The sequence below is a fragment of the Dryobates pubescens genome, chromosome 2, assembly GCF_014839835.1.
Source record: "Dryobates pubescens isolate bDryPub1 chromosome 2, bDryPub1.pri, whole genome shotgun sequence".
Classification (NCBI taxonomy): Eukaryota; Metazoa; Chordata; class Aves; order Piciformes; family Picidae; genus Dryobates; species Dryobates pubescens.
In genome coordinates, this window is record NC_071613.1 from 43,155,250 (window position 1) to 43,173,992 (window position 18,743).

The 18,743-nt window shown below is 38.9% G+C and overlaps 1 protein-coding gene across 1 annotated transcript in view; it reads right to left on the reverse strand.

Annotated features, from left to right (window-relative positions):
• The window catches only part of CLASP1 (cytoplasmic linker associated protein 1), a 181,951-nt gene that overhangs the window by 40,537 nt on the left and 122,671 nt on the right, over positions 1-18,743 (reverse strand). The window contains exons 25-32 of the mRNA XM_054176222.1: positions 18,625-18,687; positions 14,563-14,666; positions 12,043-12,066; positions 10,888-11,132; positions 7,549-7,612; positions 5,770-5,933; positions 4,784-4,862; positions 3,684-3,827 (exon numbers count right to left, since the gene is read on the reverse strand). Of these exons, the coding sequence (XP_054032197.1) occupies positions 3,684-3,827; positions 4,784-4,862; positions 5,770-5,933; positions 7,549-7,612; positions 10,888-11,132; positions 12,043-12,066; positions 14,563-14,666; positions 18,625-18,687 (887 nt within the window). The remainder of the gene's footprint in view (positions 1-3,683; positions 3,828-4,783; positions 4,863-5,769; positions 5,934-7,548; positions 7,613-10,887; positions 11,133-12,042; positions 12,067-14,562; positions 14,667-18,624; positions 18,688-18,743) is intronic.

Genomic DNA, 18,743 nt, shown 5'->3' on the forward strand with positions numbered 1-18,743 from the left:
CACAATAGCTTTGTTGGCAATATTAGTGATAACATGCTGAAGTTACTGACTTAATGTACTCAGATCAGTCATCACAGGATTTGTATTGCCACTGGGTTGCTTTCCTATGTAGTAACTGACTGGTGTTTGCAAAATGATTTCATCAAATCTTAAGTACTTTCCAGAGGAAAAATCAGAGTCCTCTTACAGAGAAGAATAAATCAAGACAGAGGAAAATCAAATGCATCGCACAAAGTTAGATGCTACTGCAATCAAAAGTAGAGTTCCATTACATGGAATCCTGACCTATGTCCTGCCCATTGATATGTTCTGCTTGGGGGAAAATCAGGGAGCCATCTCTGTGCAGAAATTACCCACTGTTGCTCTCCTTGCACTGGAACCACATCCCATCCAGGTCCTGAGGCAGTGCTCACGACCTGTTCTTACCTAATGGCTTTTGTTCATTACAGAGAACAAATGTCTTTCACCTTTCTTCTAGTGCTTTACTTCCAGGAAGTAAATCTCAACTTCAATGCAGAATAAACACCAGTATTACAAATCTTTAAAACAAGACAAATATTTACCTGTGACACACTGCAGATCATTTTATTTAAACACAAAGCTTGACAATAATTTTGACTGTACATAGTTCATGGCTACTGTCAGTATCTTAAATAGTTTCTGGCCTGAGAGGGAATTCATGACATTTTGTCAATGTTGCTTTGTAATAACAACTGTATGTTCCTACAAGTACATCGTGTTTTTCTTGTGATAACACAGCTTATGTTTAGGTATTGGTATCTCCCTATGAGAACATAAACTGGTTTATGCACAACAGCATTTCCTGTGACTAAGTTTCTTTCTCAATTCACTATCTGTAAAACATGATTTGCAGCTTAAGCCAGGTGTCAGGGTAAGTGTGCATCAGTAGTCATCATAAGAATATGTGAAGTTTATCAGTAAAGCCATATCATTCAGCTGGAAAATGGTTTTGAACTAAATGCCACTTTTTGTTCTACTTTTCTCTAATACCTTAACACTAAAGGGCTGGGGACCCTCATGCCCATCACACATAGTGAATAGTAGTAATAGACATATGATCACTAAATAAAAGGATAATCTCATTATTGACTCAAAAGAATCCATTTCTTGAACAGCTCCCTTGATTACTACCATAGGATCAGATCTGCATGACTAACTGCCATGTGCACAAAGCAGCCACATGCTTTCCCAGTGACAGAGGTAATTTATATACTACACCACCAGCATGAACAAGTTTGCTTTACCAGCATCTGCTCAAAGGTAAAATCCAGACAGAACAGCATGGTCATCACACACACAGATGCTACTTGTGTAATTCAAGTGTGGGTAAAGACCACACTGGCTGTGTGGGACTACATTTCTTGGGGGAAAGAGTTCCTGCCTCGATGAGCACTAGCATCACAGTTCAAAGTCAGCTGCAGCAGTAGAGTCTCAAAAAATCAAAATTTGGTCTCAAATCCATAGTCTACTGACTTTATTTTACACTTTTGAGTGGACTCTTATAATACTTAGATCATTTGAAGACAGAACTGGTTCCTCTCCCTCTCCTCATAACCTCAGCTGCCATCTCCGCTTTTATGTTGTGACAATGTCTACAGTGCATGGTCTACTTTGCACTTAGAAAACCTCAGATTTTGAAGGTTACCACAACACTCCATGAGGCTAGAATCTTCTGATGCTCAAAGTAATCACCTTGATATATATATTAAAAAAAAAAAAAAAGGCAGTATTTTCCAAGTTATAGCCTCCAAAAGAGGAGGATAATTTTTCAATTGTGCTCTTCAGAACACAATTTCACCCTCAATAACCCAGTTCGTTACTGCATAATGAATTTATTAGTCTGTTAACTACAGTACTGACAGAGATAATGGTCAATGATTGCTTATAAATCCTTTGCTGCAGTGTTTCTTCTAAAGCCTGCAGTTTGTACTATGTTCTTAATAAAATCATAGTACAGCAACGGCACAATGAAATAAAGATTACCTGGGCATTCCTTTTCAGGAGGCTAACCTAGCTTAACTACATAATAATGTGTTTGAAAGCTGCAGGCATCAGAAGCAAATTGGAGTCACACGCAGGTTTAATAAAAAGAATGTAGATTCAGTATCTCCTGTCAGTGCCACAGCACTTGCCCAGGTACTGCCCAAAATTCCAGTATGATGGAAGTTTTGCCAGAACTCTGCAAGTCTTTGAAACACATAGAAGGATGGATGCCACACTGTGAATGCTCTGCTCCCCACATCCCACAGCAGACCAGCAAATTTTTCAGCTGCTGCAGATACGCTTCAATTTTGCATGCAGCAATGATGACCCCTAATGGTGGAATATTGCTGCTGTTAATCAATATGCAGAGATTTTGATTTTCAATGTATATTTCTACTTAATTACAACTCCCTCTTGCAGACCACCAGCAGAGTAAACTGCCTCAAGGTTTACTTGAACTGTAACAGAGAAGCAGCCTCTTGGCCTGTTGAATTCTTTCTGGCTTTGAATATGGAAGCCTCAAAACAGAAACATGTATTAAGTCCAGGATTTAAAGTCACACGTTCTTTCTGAGGTAGAGTATCTTCTAGAAGCAAATTTCAGTCACAATGGTGTGAATAATCCCTGTAAAAAGTCTTTAGCATGGAGGATGATACATTTTCCCCCTGGATCCAACCAGCTGTATGCCAGAAAGCAAACAGAATGCACCCAAAAAGGTTCTTTGAAGCCTTGCGTAAGCTACCAGTTAATAACTGTAGTTGCAGCACCTTTGACACCATCTTTTCATCAGAATCAAATAATTACTAATAACAAAAGTAATGTGCTTATTTTCAAAGTTATATAACAATATGTTACTTTAGTATTAAATCAACATATTAAGTCCATGCAGAGTATTAAAAACCCATACAATTTTTACATTCTGAGAAGCTTAATATGTGGGGCAACCTAGCTTTTAACTCCTACTAGAATCTATTTCTACACCTGGGCTGGGAAGAAAAGGTAATTTTAAATTGTGTTACAGATGCCAAGTACATAAAACTAAGTCTCCCTTTTTCTCTTGGGAGAGATGAGTATCACTGCGTCTCCCGTTTTGGCTTGCTTGACACTTGCATCTAGAGCAAGATAAAGCACAAGGTAACTCTATTACCCATACCTGACCTGAATGTGTCAGTTTTTTCCAGGCTGAAACAAACATACAGCTTTTAAAAGGGAAAAGTTGAGAACCCCTGGCAGTTTGCTGATTTGTTTACTTTCTTTTAACAGAATTCTAACACAGAAATTGTGCTAGACTTCATGGGAGGCTACAAAGTACAGAGCCTTCACCGAGATAAAGAAAAACCCACAGACATTTCCAGAATGCTCAAGAAAAAGCACATTTCCAAACTATGATCTCTTTATGCATGGCAATTGTAGTTGGAAGTCACGTAGCTAAGTATCTGCTAGAGGAAAAAAAATAAATAAATGAAGGCATGCTTCAGGAATGTGTCTTTACTGAACTGTCAATTTTTGGACAGGAAGGTATGTAAAAATCCATTTTTTTAACCCACAATCTAGTCTGAACTTTTCATTACCGTTATGATTCATTTTGTCAACCCCCTCACCCCCCACCTTTTGTTTTGTTTTGTTTGGTTTGTTTGAAAAGCAATAATTGCTGCAGATAGTTCCTCATTCTGGCTTACCTTTCTCACATCTGAGCTCTTTGGTTCTGTTGTCCAAGTTATAATTCTAGACACAGCAAGTCTTGTCTCGCTGGAGTTCACAAAGTCTGTTGGATCCATCTGTCTTGCCAAGGATTCAATATACTTCAGGATAGCAACTTTAACCTGAGAAGTGAAAAGGGATTTGTCAAGCTCATGACCTGTCAAAGATGGATTTATTCCCCTAGTAAACAGGTATCATTACATGTAGAAAAGCAGCATGTCACACAGGGAGTAAAAAAGAACCAACCAAAAACCAAACCATTAAAATCCTGTCTCTGTGCCATGTTTCAAAAGTTAAGAGCAACTGGATACGTTTTGTGTAGTAAGAGTCTAGAAGGGTACATCAGAACTAGCTTGAAATACATCTATCTGCTTGTGTGTTTGCATAAGCAACTCAGTACTCCACCATGCTCTTTCTACCAGGAGCCAACCCTATCTTTTGGTCCCAAACCAAATGCCTGCTGCTAGAGTTTCAAAAGATCCAAAAGTTAGGGGACGGAAGAAAGACCACTTTGGTCATTTGGCATCCTGGATCTTCCTGTCTCTGGAAGATAAATGTGTAAGACTTCCAGAGTTTACAATGTTCCTATAACAGGAACCTCCTGAAAAAAAGTCTGCACAACAATATCCCTTTAGAAGGATTAATTAAGAGAAAACTCTTATTTACCTTTTTTTCCCTCCAAGCCCTACATATCCATATCTGATCTGTGCCACAAGCACTTCTTGCACTTCTTACGGTGTGCCTAGGGTCCCAGTTCCAGATAGGGTCTGGTCCCTTCTGTCCTGCACAGACAAGTTCTCTTCCCACCAAGATTAGGACGTTTCCATGTCTAAACTTTAATTAAAGTTCCAGTGTCCTCAAAGCCCAACTCTTGCTGACTTGTGATAAGTTACAGGGCCCTATTTTAAAGATATTTAGGTTTATTAAAATTATTTCTGTACCATGCAGAAATAATGGTAAAAAGTACCATGCAGGTACTTTGGTACCTTATCATAAATTCTATGCTTTATGGCATGCCTGACATGACAAGATAAGACAACCATGTTGATGCTCTAGTGAAAAGGCTTTTAATACTGACCTTCAGGTTTGGTGTTTGGGTCTGATCTACAATAAACCTCATCAAAATGTTAAATTGCTGATCAAATGGAAAAGAATCCCTGTCCAAAGAAAGCAAAGGCAAAAATGTTATGCAATGCAAATTTTCAGGACTAGCTTAACTTTAATGCTTATTAAGGCTCATGCAACAAATATCAATATCTATCAGGCTTTTCTTCTCAACTTTACAATCAAGCAGAGAAACTCCAAGTCTAAGGATCAGCTGAGAAAAATTATAAATCAACACATTTATACACTGTTATTCTATCTGTTCTCTGCACACTTAGCTAGTTTTCACCATACCTGTCTAGTCCTCCATTTCAGGCTATGCTTTGTTTGCTTATCGCTACTAGCAGCATGTTTCATCTCATTCTCAAACTTCACACCTCTGATTTTGACCTTTCTCCACTTTTTCCTGCTTTATCCTATTTTACCCTTATTGTCACTACTTTTTTTTTTACCTATCCCATTTCCAGGATGAGTTAAACTTTACTCTAGCAGGGTCCTGTGGAGGACGTTTAGAAAAGGACAGAGATTACAAAATTCACATGCACATTGCAGTAGCCTTCAAAATTTTACCCTGACATTAGCCTTATTTGCTGTTTGAACAACGTAAAAAATGCTCTCAACTTTGTGGCAAAGCACTATTCATAGTCTGAATGCTGATTTTTTTTTTCCATCAATCAAAAAAACCCAAAACTGATATGTAAGCACATGCACACCAAAAAAACCCCAACAAACTAAAGAAGTTTATCAATTACACATTTTAAATGTTATGCTTTAAAGCTATCTAGTGAGAAAAGGGACAGGAGCCATTATTATTATTGAGCCATAACTTTGATCTCCTTTTATTTCAGTATTCATCAAGACTGAACCCACATGACACTGCTGAGTTTCTAAAATCTTCATCAGGTGCTTTCCTGTAATCCTGCAAAAACCTCCAGAACATTTGCTATCTGTATACTCCACCTGGTGACATCCAGAGCTTTCTGAACTTTTGCCTGCACAGACCCCAGCAAGTCTGCTCCCATTTTCTTTAGCAACTGGGTCAGGAGAACAAAAAGCCAATCCTGCAAGTCATCTTTATGAATGATGATGAAATCAACCAGGGTTTCCAGAAACATGCTGAAGACCTGTTAACAAATGTCACAAAAAGGAATATGGGTGCTTTAAATAATCAAAAGGGAGAGGTTTACAGGTTGAGTTTCAGGGTGATTTTGTTATAGACAGTATCAGAAATGAATGATTTTAGTAACTACATTGGCTCTAAAAATATATCAAATCAGACAAGACATGTCTAAAATGTGTCATATTAAAACACCACATGGAACAAATGAAGGAAGGAAGAAAGGAAGGAAGGGGGTAGAATACACTTACTCTCTGTTGTGAATTCCACGGCAAAGCAGACCATGCAACAAAATAAACCACTCGTTAGTACACATAGTGATGAAGGCTGGTTGTTCAGATGTAGTTTGTCAACAGATAAAAGATGCATTCATTGAAAGTCCATATTTTCTTAACATACAATCTCTTCTCAGTGGAGTGAGTTACAACATTATATACACTGGATCAGATCCAGTCTCCTCAGTCATGAAAGTAGCATGTTCATATGTAACAGTTCACATGCATTTAACACCACAACTAATGAGTTGGTGTCAGAATTCTCTAAAGGATTTGTTGTACATTGGACTCAAGTATGTCCTCTGTGGTAGCAATGACAGACCAATGCTACCACAGAGGACATGCTCGAGTTCTCATCTTACTCAGAAATGGGAAATAATTTGCTAACAAATAGCTACACTTTCACCCTTTCCACAACACACACTGAATCTCTGAGAACCAAACATTAAGATCTTATAGGTAGGAACTGCTACACTTGGTGAGGCCTGTGGGATAGCTGGTCCAGACTATAATTCTGGCCAAAAACGCACACTTCCAGCAAGACCTGTGACAGGTGACAACGTCTGTCCAGGGGATTTCCACTTGACAACCATTTATTAAAACTGGTTTACCAAGGGGCTGAAGTACAAGCATTCACACAACTTACACTTTTTCAAACTGTATTTAACCTAATAACAGATGTTTTGACCCAGCCATCACTGGTTGCCCTCAACAAACAGATCTCCTCAGAAAAGGGCCTGAAATTCCCTTTTCTTCCCTCCCTGCTCCCACTCACAAGTCAACTGAAGACCACTGAATGTGCCTATGGGCTCAAGTTCTTAAGTCCCTAGCCTGCTTCTTTTTAAGATATGTCTGTAAATTCATGCCATGGCCTTTAACTTCAAAGGTCAGTGTCATAAAGAAGGCAAAGTAGCTGTACTGAAGACTTCAACTATGAGATCCAGAAGGGTATTGTTGGCGAGAACCCATACTGCACCCAGGTGTACACTATACACAAACCCCAGTGACTATGACTACAGTTCATTGTCCTTCATGGACCTCACACTCTACTGTGTATCACCAGGACACTCTCTAGAGAACTACAGCTAAAACTGAACTTCTTGCCCAAGGAGCTGATACCTGAAAGGCTTCAGGCTGCTCCTTGGAAAGCACAGAGCAACCAGTTCCTAGCAACATGAGACTGAAACATATCCCTTCATTGTAAAACAGATAAACATCAAGGAGATTATAAATACCAGTATCCCCAGCAGATGGCAGGGGTAGAAATACAAAACATTCATCTTGGAACAGTATCAAACGTGCACACATGGTAATGCAGGAGAATGAGCCAAGTCTTTATGATCTTACCTTGCTGTGAGGGTCAGCAAACATGCGAGTAAATATTTCACAGAGCCTTTTTAACTCGACTCGGCTAAAATACATAAATAAAACATGGTATTAATACTAAAGCAGTTGCAGAGAAAAGCTAATAAATATTAACAGCTGAAAAACCTAACCTTTACTCAAATGTTACTAAGTCACACTTCTGAAAACTCTATCTAGGCAAAGCCTTAACTGTCATTCCAGTTTAACTCCTGAGATCATTAGTGTCTTATATTTAAAACAAAACAAAACACACCACCAAAACAATACCACTTCTTCATTAATAAACCAGAAACTTGTATTTTCTACTGCTTCAATTTTCTTCTATATTCTGAATCACAGAAGACAACTGGAAATGTGCATACATGGGAGATATTTACTGCCTTCATCAAGGCTGCTGACTAGGAATAGGCTTCTTGAGTCTTCTTATACTAATATATATATATATACACTATGTATATACTAATCACAAATATTTTGGTCTAAATTTTCAGTTGCTTCAGTAAAATCAGTCTAGAATCAGATACCAGCGTTGACCCCAAAGTCTGAGAGCACACTGGCACATCAAGGAGGCAAACATATAGAAATGGAAGACAGTGGGCAGTCTAGTAGGTAGAAGCAAATTGAATCAAGGCATATTCTGCATTCTATCAATAAATACTATGTGCTCATTAATGCTCTTTTTATGCCATGGAAAGAAAGAATGATGTCTGAGTCACTTTCATAAGGTACTGAGTTTGAATCAAACGCAGAAGTGTTCAGCGTTAAGACTCTTTACTTGCAATGAATTGGAAATACGATCCTTTAATTTTCCTGCTTAGCAAACTACCAAAGAATGCAGAAGTTTTGCTTATTTACTGTGCAAACAAAACAGTTAGGTAACATTTCATGCACGCTACAGATGCCTTGAGATTTTTTCACTATGAAAGCAGAGCATCTAGTTAAATGCACACAGAAAAGCCGTTTAGGTCTTGGCTACAGCGACCTTTCCAGAAATACATTCTTTCTACAGTCTGCCAACATATCTCTCTCTCTCTCAAAATAAGCCTCAACAAACAGAATACAACAGTAGTGTACAGCTACCCTGTCTTAGTTTCTTCACAAGTAACAGATGACACTTTATCAAATAAACCTATGCATGAAAGGGCACAAAGCCAATGCTCTTAAGAGTTTGATGTAGAGGAAGAAGTCTTTGTGACAACGCCACACCAGCAAGCCGTCCCTCATTCAGTATTATCCAGCAGTCTCTCAAAGCAACTGCTCTGCAACATTCTGATTTCACACAGACTGCAGCTCTCCGAAGGAGCCCTTATTTATTACTCTAATGAATTTTCTTAGTGGAAGAAGGCTACATGAAGACAGGAAGTGCAGTGTGTGTCCTGGAAGCTCATGGGCCCAAGGTAACAACGCCTAAACTAAACTAAAACAGGCAGTGGAAGAACATTTCCCCAGGGGATCTGTTTGTGGTGGTGTATTTAGGAGACCTTATGGGGACCCCATACAGAACTAGGCCACAGAAAGCTGTAGGAAATAAAAGACAGGTAAGCACCATACTGTTTTGCATGCACATCTTTTTGGATATGCAAATTCCAGCTAATATAGAATCAGCCATCTTTCACAGATTCATAGAACACCAGCTTGGAAGGGACCTCAAAGACATCTAGTGCAACATTTCAGGGTAAGCATATAGTTTAAGTTAGATAGTTCAGAGTACTATCAAAACCCCAGACACTTCACTGCCTTTTATTAAACTTGCAATACCACTACAGAAGGTATCAGGTTTAATTAGAAGACAGACGGACTTGCCCCTTGGACTAATGACCCTGATGATGCTCTGCAAGATGCCGTGGGAATGAACAGGATGATAAAATCTGATCATTAGAACAAGCATGAGATTAACCCTGAACCAAGGAGGAAGCAGAACAAAAAACAAACCCAAATGAAATATAATCTAGACAACTAAAGCCAGTATCATATTTAAAAAAAATAACTCTGCAGGAGTGTAGTTTCTGGGACAGGTTTATAAATTATTCAAGATCAAAGCTCGAAAACTTGATAACTTGAGGGACTAGTCACAGCAGCATGGTTCAAACACTGCAACCAGCAGGGCTGAAAATAATAGTTTAATTCTATCAGCATTTCTGCTAAAAGCCACTAATTTGGATAAATAGCCCATCACACAACCTTGCAACCATCCCCAATGGCAGTCAAAACCTTGGTTATAATCCTCACACATTTTTGTGCCAAAAATGAGCCTGACCCAATTTTCTGATACAAGTACATGAGGTGCTAGAGTTTTTCCAGACAGTTCATTAAAGTAAAGAAAAATAAAAAAGACAGTATACATGTGGGAAGTATCTTTTAGAAGTCTTAAGCAGACCACATCAAAAAGCATCTCTCATCTAGATATTCTATCTACTCATATTAAAATCCTGTAGCACTTTCCACTTAAGGACTGTGCCACCTCACGTAAAGTGCTCGAATATTTTTTGATGGCTAGAGAATAACCTTTCCAGGTCTGCTCTTGATGCATTATCATTCAGCCTGTTAACGTGAACCATCAAATACTTTCAGCCAGTGTGAAGGCTTTTTAAAATGGAAACAACTGCACAAATCCAAGTAGGTAGGCTATAAGCCATACAACCACCACTTGGTCACAATTTAAGTACGTAATATTCGTAACAGGAAAACAAAGTGTTGCAACTGTTTGTGAATGTTGTCTTCAAAGGAGCTAAGATAAACAGCTTGTTCCCAAATATTTCAGCATAAACTAAGGTATGAAAAGCCTATGCCTCAGAGCCAGCTGACTTTAGTTAATGGAACCTGTGGCCATATGAAATTTCTACGTGACTCTTGGTAAATTGCAGGTATGTTTTAATGTGTGACACCCAAAGATGTTTGAAGAACTTGCATTGCTTTCAACAAGAGAAAATGGTCTGCCTCCTATCTTAAGCAAAGTTCCAGAGTTGGTAAGCATACTTTGATGCCCTAAGAAACTTCCTTCTGTGTTATAAATGACAATTTATAGGAGACTCAAATTTATAATAGAAGATTTTTCTAGAATTACAAATAACATCTATAATTACACTTAACACAGCTTTCAAAGCATAACAAATATACTGAGAGTATTGTTTGATCTCATCTTTGAAACACACCCACCCTGAATCATTTTAGAGTAAGTGTAGTGCTTGCTTCACCAAATTGCTGAGGGAAAAAATTACTGAAGGTTCAAGCGAGCTAATGCAGACCAGTAGCACCCTTTGAGTGGCACATTTTACTGACATCTCTCAGGAATGACCAACAGTATAAAACTATCAAGGTCACCTCAGAGTCCGCTGGCTTTTCAGTAAGTTCTGAAGACCTATGAGCCCCTCTTTCCTTTCAGACCAGTTGGAACTGGCACAGTGGTTCAGGACCTCAGCCACATCTTCAGTCTGCCGCAGGTAGTGTGGAATGCCCCCATTCCGAGAACCATAAGAGCGCTCAGAGCAAGCGCTTGATGCATCGCTGTTAGCGTCATCGTCGGAGTACATCCCATAGGGTTCATATCTTCTTCTCACTGGCTTTTTCTGCAAAAGGGGAAACTCACTAAGTTACATATAGTTACATTAATGCCAGAAGAACATTTTATCTGCAATTATTAAAAGGAAGACTAATGCTATGCTTACAGTGACAGAAGTGTTTTAAAGATGTCACTCAAAGACTGCCTGCTTACCTCTCACAGTAGAGCAAGACAGATTCCATTGATTTTAATGAGACTGTTCAAGTGACTAAGGGGAACAGGGTTTGCCTTCTACAACATGAAAGCAAGATACCTACACCTAGTGAAATTAGTTACTGGTAATGATGATATATGTCATTTTACTGTTGATATGATCAGTTCCATTATTACAGACACTATGACGATATAACTTTTATTTCAAGGAGAGAAAAAAAATATATGGATAAAGAGCTGAAGGAATCTGTGCTTAGGTATTGAGAATGAAGTGACTCTAGAATACCCTGGGAGCTAGGAGATGACAGTTTCTCTTATTTTTGGGCTAGGATTTTTCCAGAGGCTGCTAAGGTAACTGAGTATTCAACTCCAACTCATTTCCATAGCATGGCATTAAAGGATCTGATTCCCTTAGGTACATCTTTGGCAACCTCAATCCTGTCAGAAGGGATATTAGAATTAATACGTAGCAAAACAGATTTCATGCTATAGTACAAAATCAACTCTTAAATTAACTTTAACAGAGCAGGATTGGCAAGAAAATGTATCAGAAAAACATTGTCTATATTCTAAGGTGTTTGCAACAGAATTCCTTCCACTGTCCAGTCCTGTAGTTCTGGACTTGTGAAGCCAGTGGAGTTTTGCTTCCACTAGGACTGCAGGACTGAAGCATAGAAATTAACTCAAGTGCAGTATCATGGGTGTCAGCAACAGGATGGGGAAAGTTGGAAAGTAGAAATAAAAAGTCAAGAAAGCAGTAGTACCTTGCTCCTGGAGTCTCCTAACAGCTGTAGGCAGGAAAATATTGAAGGGTGGGAAAAAGCATAGAGAATTATGTCAGAAGCTTATGCAGGGTTTGTTTTCGCAACAAAAACGTATAGCAAATGTGTCTTAGCAAATCAAAGAAAAAACAACAAAAAATACAGTTCACGCAAAATAAAAGTGGGTATAATAATGCCTGACCTTATCTCTTAACTGCTGCACTACTTGTGTAGTCTGCAATTTCCACTGGGGAGATTGGAAGTGAGATTATCTGTAAGGGTTTTTAATGACAGACAGATCTGTACACGGCATCTCTTTGCTTACTTTTCAGAAAGGCTGCTCTGAAAGATACTGGAGTTTCTGGCAATGATTTATTTCCTTACATATTGTTATTAGCATTTGATTTTAGAGGCTGGGAAAGAAATTCTGATGTCAGGAAACCGCTATCTACAGTACAGCACATTTAATCAGCTTCACTTAACCAAGTTCTCTTTCATGTTGCAGTTCTTAAACCACACTTTTTTGAAGCTTAGCTTCTTTTAAGTTCCCCTGGCTGGCACCTGTGCCTTAAAGGCCTTACATAAGGTCAAAGTTTCTGACACCCTTTGAGCTCTTCTGACAAATCTTAGCACTGATTCCCAATATAGATACCGTGGGTTCGAGCCAAGTCTAGTTCTCAAACAGAAGCAGTGGATCTGACAGGAATTGTATATAGGGAGTGAAGGTCACCAAATGAACCACTGTGTTTTGTTTAAATTGAGCATTTGGCTAGTCATCATTGGAGGAGTTCTTTAAATTTCCCTACAGGGAAAAGAATACTTCTCTGAAAACAAAGCTGCTGGGTAGAATCTGGCATCACATTACCCTCTCAAAAGGAGCCTGAACAGAGTTTGTAAATTGCCTGTTGTGAGAACTAAGAAAAAGAGCAAATTGGAGCAATGGGAAAGGGGGACAAGAAGATCATGTTGCATCCCCCTAAAGTCATGCAACCAAGTCAGCAACACCACTTAATTTCATAGAATCACAGAATCATTTTGCTTGGAAAAGACTAAGGTCTCTGGGTCAAATAATTATATAACTCTACTAAGTCTGGTGCTAAATCATGTCCCTCTGCACGGCATCTCCAGCTAGACTTAAGGATTTCCCTTTTAAGTGTTCAATCCTTTTAAAATTTTTAATATCCCAGTAAAATGTTGTTTGATTTAAAAGAATAGAGTATTTAAGAGGGAGCTCTACGTCCATCTGCAGATTAAGTTACACCCAAAGAGATATCAGTGTTCAGCAGTGAATTGAAACACTGTGATCCTCCCCTCCATGAAGAAACCTGTGTTCAGCAAATGCTCTCATGCGGGGATATGGCGTGATCTCATTACACCTATAATTATGCCCTGAACTGCTCTGGTGGCAATCTTGAGGTGCTGAGAGCAGAAAATGTCTCAAAAGCTCTTGTATTTGTTAAAAAAAAATGCAAATGCAACAGTGTCAGCTATTATCTACTCTCCTGCCTTTAGACACAAATACCCTTTTTTTTTTTTCTAATGTGAAGGTAGATTTTGTAAAGATGACATTTCTCCAGAAGCAGTGCATTAATTGCCTAGAAATGGAGGTGACATGAGCTGGGTGATTATCAACTAGGAAATGAGAAAGGACATTGACCACAACCCGAGGATATCGTTCATTCTCCATAGAGGTCTGAGATCTGTCTCAATATATGTGAGGATATCCTTCCCTCACCTAAGTCTAGAGCTGGAGAACACTTGAGGTACACTGGTACCCAGCTAATGCAGTACAATAATTACTCCTGCCTCTACACAGGCTCTCTCTTCCCCAAATAATCTAGGTAAATCCAAAGCCTTATCTTAACACTTGTGGTCTGAAGAGCATAAAAAACTTTCTGGGTTCTCTTTGAGAAATATTATAGTACAGTATGATGATGCAAGACAATGAAATATATTAAAATGACAACAAATTTTCTTGGAAAAGCATTACCTTTTGAAAGCACTAGCAGCAAAATGGACAAATACACTTCCAATTTAACTGCATGAGATGGTACTGATTACAGGCTAGCCAAGTTATGAGCTGATCCAAGTGTCTAGTGAGGTGCAAAGAACTCAGGGCAGGAACTTGTGAAATTCTAGGTTCTCGTTGAAACACTGTTTTTCTGACAACGTTCTCATGCAGGTAATGGGAGTGATGGAAATCTCTGACCCCACGGGTCCTGAGCACCCCAAGTGACCTGTACATCCTCTGACAGCCAAGTGAACGACAAACAGCTGATTCAACCCATCCTGCAGCTCTAGCACTAAGCCACGACATTCTTTTTGGTAACAACTGTGAAGAACTAACATGGAAATGAATATTGGTGCCAATATACCCAAAGACAAAACAGCAAAAGGTAACTAATTACAGCATCAGAGACTGGATGCAATCAGAAGAAAACTAATTAGAAAGAGGAGAACGTACGTACAGGTAACTTCAAGCCACTTTCCGGTGTCGGAAGCATTTTGTATTTTTCCTCTTACCAGTGCATCAGCCACAGCAGCCTCCAGATCTGTGCTTGTGCTCAGGACTCGCATGGCATTCACAGAAGCAGGCATCCTGCCTGGCTGTCCAAGTCCAAACCGGTCTGCACAAAAGACAACATTGAAAGGGATTGTTAAATGAAATCACATTCACTTGGAATCCTAATCAGGTGCCCAAGCAGCTCTCCCCACAGGCTCTGGGAACTCACTGTGCTTTTCCATTAAACACTCTTTTATCCGCAGCTCTAGAGAGTTTGCATTAGAATAAAAACAAAAAACCAAACTATTGTTTGTTGGGCCCCAGAGACAATTTTGGATCCTCAGGGCAACTTTTTATTATTTGTTTTTTAAGCCGGGAAGCATTGTATCTATTTTGTGTTTCTTTTGCACACAGAGGTTGTTTCAAAGTGTTAATTTACTGTCAGAGGCAGACATGCCATTCCCAGTCTGGCACACTCAGAAATCAAGAGAAAGCTTCTTATTAACTTCAGAGAGACAGAATCGTGCCCAGTGTCAGAATATGTTAATATCCGAGCACTCTTCCATCCTGGAGCTTTTGATCAGGCAAGGATGGGAGACTAACAGCTCCAGATTAGCTGACTTTATGACTTACAGTTTGACTAAGCAGCAGAATATCCCTCTATGCCCCAAAGCATTAAAAATAAAAGTTTATTATTTGCTTATGAAGTGACTCCAATTTTTGGTTTATTACTGCTCTTGAGAGGCAGTTTAAATGGCATTTAAAAGGTCTATGATATATCAAAAGGGATACTTTGATCAAACAGTATTATCTTTCTCCCTTTGAATTTGATGGCAAAGCTCTCTATGGCATTCAAAGCAACAGGATTGAGTCTAGAACTAATCAGTTTACCTTGTGACTTACCCAGTCTACCAAAAGAGGTGCCAAAATTAGTTTCTTTGGGCAAAGGCCAAATTCAGAAAAGTATGCTAACAGGGATATGACAGAATCAGTGACCTGACTATCACGGGTCAGGCTTTGGCAGCACATTCCTTCTAGGTGGAAGTAGATCGGATACCATCTTACTAGAATCCTGGCTCCAGTCCATAAACAGAAGAAGATAGGGTTTGGCATTCCAAGACCTTACATTCACATGGGTTTGTTTTTGCTCAGAAGGACTGAGAGTATTGTTCCTGGCACATAGCTTATACCTCTGTCCCCTGAACCTACACATGGCAGTAAGAGTTTTGCCAGCAAATTCAGCGGTGCAGAATTCAGCTACGTGAACCTGTTTAATAGACCTTCAGCCAATCCACATTGGAGGCAGTCATCGAGCAGCAAGAGAGGGATCAAGCTGCACAAGTCTCGTATTAGTCCATCTATATATAATGTAAGGAAAAAGACTGTCTATGGGAATGCATAACTGTTATCATGGATTTCCACTAAACTCAAGTCAAGCAGTATTTAGCAGCTTATTGTATTTGGGAGGGGGGAGGGAATACCATTTTTATCACAAAACCTCATTCCTTTCTTCTTTAAAAATCTACTGCACTGAAATACCTTCTAAGCAATCAGCTCACACTGACATGCATAATTTAAAGCAGAGACTGAAGCTTGCCAATCCACTGTCCTAATTTCAAAGCTTTACTACTTTTTATGAAGCTATTGAAGGGAAATAAGGAAGATTTTTTTTTTTAAACTCTGAAGTACTTTGAGAAAAAATAAATAAATAAAAAGCAACCCTGAAGACTAGCATCTATTTCAAACATAGTGTTCTCTATCAAAATTTACTGTTTCTCAGTTACATCCCCAGACAAGACATTTCAGATTTACAACAAAAGCACATTTTCTACAAAACACATTACAAGGGAAAATAAAAATAAACTTCTTAGAACTACTGCCAAAAAGTAATCAAATAATGACATTTCACAAAGAAATAAAAGTTGTATGTTATTACTATCCCCTTTTTTAATGCACTTGGGTTGCAGAATCATTTCAAAGATTTAGGTGAAACAGTACTTCATGCCTAAAATGGAAAGATCTGTACACTCTTAACAGAAGCACAGAGAAGGTGATAATGCATTGGGTCTGATTGAAACTGAGCTCACTGCTACAGAGATATACGCTGCAAAGATGTACAGAAGACAAGTATTTTCCTCAGGGTATAGTACAAGGGTTAAGACAAGTGCTGGACTTAGTTTTATATTGAAACCCAACTCAATGACAATATTTAAGTTTTACTGGGATCAGAATTTGGTTTTAACTTTTGAAGTAACATAGCATCAAAAAATACCACTGTCATTTGTTTTCATGTAAATTTAGTATTACATTAGAAAAGGGAAGATAGTTTGGTTTTTTTTCAAATGAAGAACAGAATGACAAAGTAAGTTGTAGATCAGTTTAAATACCCAGCATAAAGAAACAAAATTGAGCTTGTTTGGGTTTTTTTCTTATTAAGTACAGTGTAGCATGCTGGCTTTTATCTGTTTCCATGGCTGTCAGGAATTTTCTGAAATACTTCTTTCAGTGACCTTCATAACACCCAAGTCACTCAGGGCTTCTCCTCAAAACACTGTTGCGACGCCTAAGCGCAGAAATTAGACAGGAGAAACCTCAGCATCTCTCTAACATGGGGCTAGGAACATATTTGGCTCCAGGAATAACCAGTACAAATAAGTCCAGTATTACTGGGCAAGAGATAAGTGATCCTACTTTAGCAGGAGGGTTGGACCCAATGATCTCCTGAGGACCCTTCCAACCTTTAATATACTGTGATAAGCAGGGTAGGTTCCGGACACATTCCCTTGTCTCCCTGGCTAGATTAATTATACTTATTACAAACCTTGTGAAATTACCAAGCAACATTTTTGGTCTGATTTTGCAAGTTTTAAAAGAGATTGTGGCCTTAAGAGAGGGGTAACTATGTACAATTTTATGCTTTGTACCATAGGGAGCCTTACATGAAGTGACTATCACAGGAAGTGGAATGCAAAAAAAAAGCTTAAATCTAGAGGTACTTTAAGTATTTTCAATTATTTTTGTTCAATACAAATTCAAATCGTTACTTTGAAAAATGCCTGTGAAATCAGTTTACATTATATCTGCCAAGTAACTTGGTAAAGGAAATGTTTTAAGAGTTTTAGTTATGTGGCAGCCATTTAACTACACTTAGGAGAAAAAGAACGTGTTACACTCCTTATCTGAAGGGGTAATTAAATAACTTTCAGTACCATTAATCCTTTAGACAGTTTTAGGCTCCATGAAAACACTGAAGTCCTCAGCATCTGCATAGTCTTTGTCCCCACAACTAAGTCTATCCTGTCCCAAAGCTAGCAACTCTCTTTCCTTCCTTTGTGAGACTCCCAGTGAAATATCCTGATTTGAAAAGGGAGTGAGAGGGTCTCAGCAACTGTGAATCAAGCACAGAGGTGGGAAAAGAATCAACTGGAATCAGCCCAATTTACTCATTATACGTAACCATTAGTGTCGTGATGCAAAGCCCAGTGAAATAGAGGGAATCATTTTTTCAGCAACTTCCATGTACTTTGGACAAGGCCTTCAGAATTATAAGGCTGGATCAGTACATGTTGAGCTCCAAAGTTCATTTTGAAATCTCATCAGCTGCTTCATTTTTGCTGCTCTTGTGTATTTTGGATAGGATCCCACAATGAGCTTTCATTATCGGAGACAGGGATCCAAAATACTTAGTAATAAATGGGATGAAATCCACTAGGATTGGGTTCTAGGCATTGGGAACTGCTATACTGCTAAAGAGGAAATATTAATGGAAGTTGCAAGCAGTCTGCATCAGTAGGAGTTTAGTCTATGCTGCACAACTGATCAGATTTACAGAATTGAGAGAGCCCTGGATCACCCTTTGTTTAAACACTGTTCACGACGTTCCTAAAATACGTAAAATTAAAAACATCCAATAAATGAAACTCAAAACAAAAAGCCACGCTGAACAAAAACAGAACAAAAAGCCCCACAGCGGTGAGAAGCACATGCCAAGTGCTGGCTGATGCACATGATTGCAAATGTTAAGATGGTGTAAAACAAGACTACGTTTAAGAAGCGGATTCATGCAGTTAGCGCTTGTTCACCTGACTGCCCAACAGAATCAGCAGTGGAGAGAGCACTAGTGGACCTGGAATGACGTCGAGAAGCTGCAAGTAGAAGGAATGGCAACACCCACAGGATTAACACACATTTAACCCGAGAC